This window comes from Phoenix dactylifera, chromosome 12 (assembly GCF_051530095.1).
Source record: "Phoenix dactylifera cultivar Ajwa chromosome 12, Ajwa_hap1_PhDact_Kaust_v1.1, whole genome shotgun sequence".
Classification (NCBI taxonomy): Eukaryota; Viridiplantae; Streptophyta; class Magnoliopsida; order Arecales; family Arecaceae; genus Phoenix; species Phoenix dactylifera.
Window position 1 is genome coordinate 22,990,119 of NC_143201.1, and position 10,999 is coordinate 23,001,117.

At 38.2% G+C, this 10,999-nt stretch overlaps 1 protein-coding gene across 6 annotated transcripts; it reads right to left on the minus strand.

Moving 5' to 3' along the window:
- Positions 1-1,366: 1,366 nt before the first annotated feature.
- On the minus strand, positions 1,367-7,790 carry LOC103701142 (putative UDP-3-O-acyl-N-acetylglucosamine deacetylase 1, mitochondrial). 6 transcript variants are annotated; one of them, XR_015972264.2, is made up of 8 exons: positions 7,597-7,790; positions 7,200-7,496; positions 6,730-6,936; positions 5,682-5,780; positions 4,564-4,628; positions 3,645-3,774; positions 3,401-3,545; positions 1,367-1,924 (listed from the first exon to the last, which is right to left on the minus strand). XR_015972264.2 is itself a non-coding variant. In XM_008783125.6 (8 exons), the coding sequence occupies exons 1-7, from the start codon at positions 7,669-7,671 to the stop codon at positions 1,871-1,873; spliced, it is 942 nt and encodes a 313-aa protein (XP_008781347.3). In that variant the 5' UTR covers positions 7,672-7,788; the 3' UTR covers positions 1,367-1,741; positions 1,866-1,870. The 6 variants fall into 6 exon arrangements, 5 of the variants coding, with proteins under 5 accessions (XP_008781347.3, XP_008781354.3, XP_008781340.3 ...); XM_008783125.6 differs by lacking the exon at positions 3,645-3,774 and having other exon boundaries at positions 1,367-1,741; positions 1,866-1,924; positions 7,597-7,788; XM_008783140.6 differs by lacking the exon at positions 3,645-3,774 and having other exon boundaries at positions 1,452-1,741; positions 1,866-1,924; positions 3,442-3,545.
- Positions 7,791-10,999: the final 3,209 nt, after the last annotated feature.

A 10,999-nucleotide genomic window follows, 5' to 3' on the forward strand; every position in this document is an offset into this window, starting at 1 on the left:
AAGGCAATGACAGTCTCAGGCTACGGTAGAACTTTGAGGGGTTTGCTCAGATAGATGTGCGGAAGAAAACTTATCATATGACATGCTTATGTACATGGTATATCCTCTTCTAATACAGGGATGGGGAAAAAGGCCAATAGATTATGTCGTTTTCGCAAGTGAATAAGAAACTCATCCAGACTACATTGCTGAAGAAAAGTAAGGCTTCAGGTCTCAAAGTCGCAATTGGATCCACATGATTAAAATCATCACATATAATATGGCCCTCTGCTTCTTTTCCAACACCTATCCTTTTTTCTCAGTGTGGCAATGACAATGATCAATAGGAAGAGGAAATAGACAGACATATTAGAAAAATCCAGTATTATATCAATATCTATTCAAATTATAGTGAAATATGAAGCAAGAAAATTTAAATCTATTATACTCATAGAAACTAAATATATCCAACAAAATATTAAAAATAAGAATATTGATTAAAGTTTCGATGAGATGTGCAAACTCACTTAACTTCCTGCCATAGAAACAACTTCTTGCACATTTCAAGAACAGATGGATGACCTAGTTAAGATCTCCATGCTAAAGTATAAACAAGAGACAAACCACAAATGCTATTATTTTATAGAAGGATTGACATAGAAGAAAAGAATGCTTATCTTTGGCTTCAACTGTCTATATACTGTGAACCTTTTTGGGCACATGCAATGCACATGAAAGGATGATGCTCCGTGACCCTCTGTCTGGTTATTTTTCAGCTATATAACTTGTTAAAACATCCTCCCGCTTTTAGATGGTGCACTTCTCGTCTTTCCCTCGAGGAAAGAACTATGTGGGGTGTTTTTTATCAAGGGCTGGGAACATACAAATGAGTGGAGAGTGGAGACCTGAGAAGCCTTTTATCCCAGCAGAGCAATTGCATTATAACAGTAGAAAATGCTGGGCTTGAACGGTAATCAGCAATTAGCCCAAGAAGGTGCCCAATAATCACAAAATAGAACAACATCAGTGTCAAGAAATACATGCACTAACAACTTAGCAACAAAAACAATGAAAGGTAAACATCTCTTACCACTAAAACAGGACAGCATTCTGCCATGAATGGTTCCTGTGGCTATTAGCGTACCGAGAAAGCTACAGTACTTCCATTAGGATTTGGCAGTCTCTTCACCAACTGGATGGTAGATAGTTTTGATGCCAAAATTTCTAGCCACTGAATAGCTTCCATCAATTATCATCAAGCATTTATGATTATCTTCTCTCTTGAAATAATAAGTCAAGCCAAACACACGTCGAATTCCAGAAATAAAATGATGAAAACATACTTGCATCAAATTGACATTAAATCAAGCCAAACACAGGCAAGCCAGGCGAAATCACTACTTCAGGCCATTTCTCACTTGAGAGGTCCTCCATGTTATGTTTAAGCAATAGCTCAAATTGGGACATGAAAATTGAAGTTAAAGGCTTCGTGCAAGTTTCCTCTCCACATGAAAATGAAACTGCCGATTTAGCTTCCCATAAGCACTTCTGATATAACAAATTTATAATGCCCAGAAATGGTTGCACTGAAAATACTAAAAGAAAAAATAATGGAAAAAAGGTGCTCCACAAGCCCTTCTTTTGCCATCAGAGATAGTCATATTATGCTCAAACATTTACAGCAACAATCACATGCCTGCTCCTTACATTCCATAAAGATCTTGCTCGATCGGAGCCATCGGATGGGGTACGATTTGCAATCCTGTATGTATCCACAAGTATGGATCCAAATAAATTATTGTACAACAATTTTGTACACCATTTTTGGCAGCAGATAGAGTTCATTTTCAGAGCAACTTGCAGCCTTAGATGAGCTTATGACGTACTTTTATCAACAAATCTTCAATAGGCTTCGCACAAATTCAGTATGCAGCGAATGACCAGCCTGCATCACAAGTTGATCATAAAATGTCCACAGATGGCAAGAATATCTTTCATCAACTTCAGTGGTAGGAATACTTACATCAGAAAACTTTTTCACAGGAGGCAAAATATATGTAGAATTTTTCCTTGAATATTTAATTTATTCAATTCAAGCCTCTTTTGACACTCCGATGATGATTGAAATAATTCACTAATTGTATCTTCTAATTCCCTCTTTTTAAAAATTAAAGATGTAAATCTGAAATTATTTAAATCATGAATGTTGTACAAGCACTATATATTAAAGTACTGTTATTAAAAGTTTTTCTTTGATTGCTCCACTTTTTATTCTTCAATATTGAAGGTCAAAAGTTCAAGGACTAGCTGAGATGCTCAGTTGACTCCTTAACCTTGATAGGAAGATGGCTTATTCAAAAATTCGTGCATAAGGCTAAGGAACTTTAATGCAAATTGGTGTAAGTCTCACTGCTCGGAAACATCCAATGCAGTGCTGACCATACTGTACAGCAATATGATTTAAATATGGCATCTTTAAAAGATAATATCAGTTGTCTTTTCCAGATTTTTCTTCTTTTCTGTTAAAAGCAATGCTTCAAATTCAGGCTGTCATCCTCAGAATTATAGAGATATTATATGATGTTCTGTTCTCCAAGAAACACCCTATCACCAAGGTGCATCCAGATAACCAAGCCCATAGATGGGTGGCAAGACTGAAATGGAACAAGTCTACACGTATGGCATGCTCAGCACGTCTAAGAGAGTGCAACATCCTTTTTTTTTCCCCCTAAAACGCTTGAATTTAGTATGTTAAGACACCCTATGTTGGCACCTTTTCAGAAAATAAAGGTCAAGCAATGCTTTTTGCTATAAACTTATATCAGTTTTACTAAGCATACACTAACACAGTCCTTTATTGGTTTTAGTAAAACAAGGATTTATTATTGTAATTAATTTTTCTTAAAAGTTATAAGATAAAAACAAAGGATTTGCCTTTAATATCAAATTACAGCCACCTTTACTGACCAAAAAATTATTTGTACAAAATCTACTCCAGAAACCACTGCTTGAGTTACAATTCTCCCATCCTACACTCCTCTTTAATCTCATAATGGAAACCACCAACTTTTCTTTAATGTGTTCCTTAATTCTTAACAGTTTTTAACCTTTCAAGTCTCCATTCCAATGTCCCTCAAATTTCCCTAAACTTTGCATTAAATGCAAAGTCTGCAAAATGAGGAAGATTAAGAAGTAGATGAAAGCAATGAGATCTTAGTTTCGGGAGTAAGGATACTACTACAAAAAAGAGCTAGTGGAGAAACAGTATTTCAATGTTAACCTCCAAATGTTCACTGGATAAAGTTGAAAGAGAGGCAAATTAATCATGTCAATATGATACGGAAGGACAAATATCCACCTCAATTAATTTTGAACTATAACTAAACCAAGTTACATATGCATCATAAGTAAAGAACCAAACCTTATATGCAATTATATGTGCAAGCAAAAGCCCTTGGTTACCATTTTGTGCAAAGAGAGAAAAGTCCCCCACAAGATCTAAAACTTTGTGGCGGCAAGGTTCATCATGAAAACGTAGTGGTGGATTTAACCAACCAGCACTGGCACTACAAAAGAAGAAGAAAAAATAAAACAAATTAGATTTGCGACGAACATCTGAAAATCCCAAAAGAGCATGTAATCTTTTGTATATAGGAAATTTAAACCTTGTAGATCACATCCAATGTTTTAGGTTTGCAACTTTTTCAGCCCCCAATGTTGAATTTCGTTCTGAGGGCATAGTTCTCTCTTGACACCATATGTGTATTATAACCACCACCATATAGAGCGAGAGAACTATATATATAATGCAAGGATTTGTCTGTCAAATTTCAGACCTAAAACAGGCTTCACATGGAATTTGGAATGACAAAACAATCGAAAAAATAAGGCTCTCTCGTTCAGATTAGAGAATGCTTTAAAAAAATTAGAAATGATAAAACAAGACAAACACAAACACACATGGGAAGATCGTGCTGAGTTTAATATCAGCACCAATTGGCTTCAATCAAGCTGCAAACTGGTTGAGATGACTAGGTAATTTGCCTGACATAGCCCAAGATGCTTACAGAATTGAGGTTGTGTCAGGTCAGTCTACAAGTTTAAAATTAAGCCCAAGCTTGAAATATTAAGACTTCATATGTTTAAGTTTAGCTCAAGGTCAGGGCACTCGTAATAGTTAGGGATGGTATCAGGTAAGCATTTACCTCTGTTACATTGTTCCACGTTATATATTTCAGTCACAAAATGTGCTCTTATGTTAAAAACATCATGATCTTAGCCTAAATCATATCAAATGACAGATTCAAACAATCCAATTTCAACTTATGATAAAAAATAAAGTAATCTTGCCACAATTTTTGCTTTCTGATTCTTTTTAAGAATGTTGTAAGTGATATATCTATGCACTATATATGATGCAAACCCCAAGCATAGCTAGATGGTTGCACATGGAGGCCAAGTATCATAGTATCTCGCTTCCCTTCAAAAATTACACTCTACTTTAATAGATTAACAATCACCAAAATCATCCAAAATAAACATGATAAACATAGATGATGTCAAAACAATTATGGGACATCTCGCCTGCAAACAATGGCATTTTCAGCTGATCCTCCTTGAATCAACCCAGCATTGCGCATTCTTTCAACCTACAAACAATTTGTATGCACATTGACAGGTTATGATATATGAGATAATATGAGAAATTTTAAATTAAAATATATCAGTATTAGCATAGCCTATTCAAAATGTTTACAAACTATTGCAAACAAAGTTCGCCATCTCGGTACTGGACCCCATACCGGTGCCACACTAGTACTGTATCGGTCCAGTATAGTATGAGGTCTTTTCGGCGTACTGAGTGTCAGTACACCACCAGTACCAAGTACCGGTATCGAACCGGTACGGTATGGTACGTTCTATACTGGCCCAATACGGACATCATGATTGCAAAATAAATGTACGTGCAAAACCTCTACTGAATTTAATATTACAAAAACTGAAAATTGAAATAATAAAGCAGCAATGCATTCTGCCAAAAGTAGGACAAGGCCTGTATTTTAAAGGCAGGACTATCAGTTGAGATGGAAAGTAAAAAAAAAAGTGACAAATCTGAACATATCTTGCAATCAAATGATGTCCATATACCAGCCATCTGGAAAGAGGCTTAGGCATGACAGCATTTAAAGCATCCAGATTCTATCTCAAGGACACACACAATGCATACGGGCAATAGAACCTAGCAATGGCAACAATACCCTGGTTGGCGCATGCTTTTTCTTTTTCACAAATTGTTGTTAGGCTCCACTTATGGCTGCTTCTGCCAACTCTACTCTTATTTAGTTTTTTTGGGAGGTTGTCCCTTTCTATCTTCTTGACAGAGGAATAAATTTTTCTCCACATGCTCCTTATTTCAATATATACAATTCTGTTTGCTTTTTTCTCAGAAAAATCAATCCACTCATTCATCTTTGGGTTTCAAGAACAAAACCGAAGAATGCAAACAAAAATGCCAAAGTTACAGCCACCATGTAAATTGGGTTTCAAGAACAAAACCGAAGAATGCAAACAAAAATGCCAAAGTTACAGCCACCATTTAAAAAATGTTGATATTATATGGAACCAGGACGGAGTAAGACAAGTAATACCAGCAATGAGAAAAATAAGATTGCGAATACAGGTGCAGTAAGATGTAACCGAACCTCCTCATATATGCAAAATGTTCTTGAAGAAGCTATTTCCTTCAAGTATATAGAGGCATTCAAGAAACAAGAGAACCACTGACAACCAATAGCTGGCACCTGTTACATGATGCGTATGTGATTTAGTACCTTAATCATCAAGAATTATTGTACGAATCACATTAAATAAATCATATTCCACCTTAACCATTAAACAAATCATATTCCACCTTCAGCTAGTTTTCCACCATCAATATCATGCATAAGTGCATAAATTGCAAGCATATGGTTATGCAATGTCGATGGTTTGCTAGATATTTAAAAGGACAAAAATCAATCCATGGAAACCAAATAATTCAAATGTCAACTATCCACACAATAGGGTTAATGAATGACTTGAGCGTCTAATGCTATTGCATCAGGTCAAATGTAAGAAATGAGAAAACTGAAACAACAAAACTCTAAGGAACGACATGAAATATGCACTCATCCTTCTACTTTTATGTATTACAACGTACACCAAAAGTATAACTTATATATTTTATGATTGTAAGCAAACCATGTGTGGTGATATTTTTGATCAATAAATACAAGGTATAGTGTGCTCATGATGATCAAATCTTCTCAATTTTTAAACAGGAAACTTTTAAGATATTTTTGAATTTATTAGAAAAAAACTCACAAGACTTCGGCTATTTCAAATCTTCTCAATTTTTAAACAGGAAACTTTTGTTCTAGAACTCCATCGAGTAGCCAATAGAACTATGTAAAAACAAGTAAGAATACATGGAATACACTTTTTTTGTATTTTCCCATATTATCATAATAATAAAATAAGATTGCTAAACTGACCTGTTTATTATTTCATAGCTATATGTAGTTTTTGAAAATTATGTTTGCTGTATGTCTAATAAACATAGTTATCTCTTTTTCACAGATTTTAGCAAGTTTTCCGGGAAAATATCTTTGAAAAAAACTGGAGAGGTTTGTTGCAGTGAGTGGCCTAGATTTAGGAGCTTGTGTTAGCAAAATTTTCCCAGTAGCAATTGGCAATAAAAAGAAAATGTACCTTCGGAAAATCTATTCCATAAGTGATCTGAACATTTGAGGAGGGGAAGGCAGTTACAAAAGAATCGTTCCTCCTTAAATACATGGGCTCATGCAGCTCGGGTGCTAGTTTATCCATATTATGGCCACTGGAATCCTCCGCAGCACACAAACCGGCTTGTTCTATCGCCTCAACCCATCCTTTCGCCGAACCATCTAACATAGGGATCTGAAAATTAGGTTATCATTTGCACTAGAAATTCTCCCTACAAAATTTCACCTTGTCATGCCCCACTAGAAGAACTCCATTGTTCTTTGCATATTTATCTCAAGATACGTCCCCTAAATGGCTCAATTTAGAATAAAGAAGCAGCAATATGGCATAAATTTTCAAGCAAAGGCGACGTTAAAGGCCAAGGGATGGGCAATAGACCCTAGCACCATCAAAGCCGGGAACATTAACGAAGAGAACAGGAAAAGAAACCCAACAACCTCGTCTCCGCCTTCAATCTCGATGCGGCAGTTATCGACCCCGCACGCCTCCAGAGCCGACAGGAGGTGCTCGACGGTCCGGACCCTCGCCCCATCGCCGCAGAGAGTGGTGCAGAGGGGGGAGTCCATGGCGTGGTCGATCGTGGCGGGGATCCTCGCCCGGCGGGGCCCGGAGACGAAATACCGCCCCTCGCCGGCCATCGCCGGGAGGAGCCGCGCGGTCGTGGAGGTGCCGGAGTGGAGGCCCGTCCCTGATCGCGACACGTCCGAGGCTAGGGTTTGCTGCGGCCTCCCCGTCTTCCATGGAGAAACAAAGAAAGAGAGGCGACGGTATTATTGACAGGGTGCGACGGCGAGAAAGAGGCGCGCACGCGTGAGAGAGAAAGGGACTACCAACCGGCTTCCATGAGATAGCGTGGGAGACGGGTTTAAGAGCCCGGGTATAAAAGGAGAGGCATCCTCGATGGCCCATCAGGATCGCCGGAGAGCGGTGGTCTCCTTCGCCGGCGCGAGGTTCTGTACGCGAGGCGGTTTATAAGCACCAACCCCAACATCGCCGATCAGCGGTGGTCTCCTGAGTTCGGATTGTGTCTTTCGGGCGAAAGAACGATTCTTCTTCTTTCGCGACAATAACCGTTGGATCGTAATTTGCACGAATCATCGAGCAATCCGAACTCCTGGATTTCAAAGTAACCATTTCAGAAACCAAGGGTGGATCCGTGCGAAGATTTTTTTTTTTTTTTTTTTAAAGATACACCACCAATCTAGAGCTCATCGTACGGTGAACCTAGGTAAATTATATTTATTTTTAATTAAGCTTCGGGCTAGAACTATTTAAAATTTAATATTCTCTGCATCAACTAATGATCAACTCTAACTCATCCTTGATCAAATTTGGCTGGATGGGCGACATATCAGCCATATGATAGATGGGCAATCGGTCGCCTATCTTCTTTGCAATGCATATATTGCAGAAGATCCAAATAATTTATAAATTTAAAAATCCAATCGTCTTACTTTAACTCAAAAAAAGGATTGAAAGAGAAGCTTATGGTTTTCATAGGATTAGACTTTTGGCATCATAAAATTAATTTTGAAATAAGATTAAATTTGGATGTGGTATAACTTAATTCTCAAATAGAAATAAATTGATCATATCAATTAATTCGAGTGTTAGAATCTAACTATTTATTTAAATCTCACTTGAATCTAACTAAAAAGTAAAAATTATTAGACATCAAAATGCGAAAAACCATGCATTGTGGAGGAATAAATCATCATGTATGCAAAGAAAAGAATTTAATAAGACTATAAATTTAGAAGTAGATTTGGTCTAACTTAATGTAAAACCTTATATATGTAAATAACTCGATAGTAGAAGAGTTTGTATTTAAAAGTTCCAGTTATTCTTTTAGCATGATATCTAGATAACTTGACGGAGAGTGAGTCATTCAACATTAAAATGTTAACGAAGATCTTGATCATCGCTTTATTTGACCGGCAGTTTGAAAGAAGCTGTTCCTATTGTACTTTATTAAAATCAATATATTTAATAAATGCCCCACTTTGCTGTCTACCATTTTGATTCAAATCAAATATGCAATTGATCAAGCTTTAGTTGTACAAAATCTCCGCTTGTTCTACTCAAATGAATTCAAAGAAATTTATCATAAATGCATCATTTTTCTAATTATCAAATGATTAAAATCCTTCCATCACATCACTATCATTTTGTTCAGACGGTTATCCCATGTATGCATCTCAAAGCTGCAAAACTCTAAAATACAGAGCATTGAAACATCGGAAATCACAATAATCCTTGAGATAGCCTATATATCATAAAATTACATGTTACCATGACTAAATACCAAAAAAAATAACTCAATATTCTCATAAAACCTATATGTTATCATAATTAGACACCAAAAAAAGAAAAGAAACAAATGACAAATAGAATTCTTAGCAAAAATTGAACAACATGGAGATCGTACCACAAAATGCAACCATTCTGATGATTCAAGAAAGCCAAACTAGGAGAGAAATCGAGTGGTAGAGATTATCAAAGAAGGAGATGGATGGAGACATGGCAGATATCCTTGGAGCATCGGTGGCTACGAATTGGGCAGTAGATCGAATTTGTGAAAGAAACCGAACACCCATCGGCTCCCCATGTCGCAAAACCCAGGAACACGAGGAGTAGAGGATGACGTGGACGAGAGAAGGAATGGTGGTTATCTTACTTCTTTTGGGTATCCCCATCCCCTGGTTATCTTAAAGTGAACTTCGATGGTGGCATGGCGGAGGATGGCGCCTCTGGGGGCGTGGGTTTTGTGATCAGGGACCACCAGGGCACCTTTATTGCTGCTGGGGGACGGAGCACTTTCGGCGGTGCGACGGTGGGAGCAGAGCTGCAGGCTGCTTGGGAGAGTGTTTGGTTTGCGAGACGAGTACTGAGGGCCGAGAGACTCGTTCTCGAGGGTGACTGTTCTACGGTGATTGACTGGATACGAGGTGTGGACATGTATGGTGATGGCCACCATCTGATACGGGACACCCGGAGTTTGGTGCGGGAGCTAATCTCCTGTCAGGTTGCCCATGTTTATCGAGAGGCGAACAGTGCAGCAGATTGGGTCGCCTCTTATGTTGTCTGGCATACTGAAGAAGTCTTTTGGTCTAGTTTAGATGGCGTTCCACACGCCTTATTTTGCTTACTTTTCTTTAATATATTTGGTTGTATTCACGTTAGAGGTATATGAATGAAATACCATTTTGACCCAATAAAAAAAAAAGAAAAAGAAAAAAGGAATGGTGGTTATAAAAGAAGCTTGGTCAATCTAAGACATTGCCCAAAAATGCCGCCGGCGAGTACTCTTAAACCTTCCGATGCATAATAAAGATGCTCGGTTGCATGCTGTCTTTTTTAATTAAGTTAGGCAAATTGGTCCTCTCAACAACCGACTTGGTTGGATAAACAAATTTGGGAACATTTGCCCTGATAGAGAATGGAGTCAAGCCATGAGTTGGTCCATCTACGTTTCTCATTTAATGGTTGGAATGCTTATGTTGATGAAGCGATTGCTTGCCGACTTCTTTATATTGAGTCGGTTTCGTCTTGTCAAATGCTGACTTAGATGGCTTTGAGGATTCTCTTTCTTTTTCCAAAAAAGAAAATTTTTCTTTCTATAAATCATGTGACTTATTATCTAATTGTTATTGTCCCCGAGGGGGCAGAGGAACGGCCACAGGCTCCCAAGCAAAGATTGTAAGAGGCTATTAAGGAGAGACTCTCAAGCTCTCGTTGTAAGAGGCTCCTATGGAGAATCTCTCAAGCTCTCATGGCTATCCTTGCACTCGACTCCTCTTCGATGATCGTTTCGAGATGCTGTCTTCTCTCCAAATGGGATGCACATCCTTAGAGACCGAGATGCGCATTCTTAGAAGCCACTTTTCTATGTCACCTGAGATCTGAGCGCCGTGAGTACGAGATTTGCGTCTTTGAAGACCAAAATGCGAGTCCTTAAAGCTGCCTTTATGTGCATCTGAGATACGAGCGATGTGCACGTGAGATGCGCAGCCGCTGACTAGAACCAGGTTGAGCTATCGAGTCTAAGGTCAAGCCACCAAGTCTCTAGCTGAGCTATCAAGTTTGAGGCCGAGCTATTAAGCTCCTAAAGTCCAAGCTTCTATGCCAAGCACTTTAGGCCAAGCTTCCAAAATGAACACTTAGGCCAAGTTCTGAGTCCGAGCTCCCAAGCTAAGCACTTCCAGACCGTGCCTCCTACAACCAAGCTCATGATGGC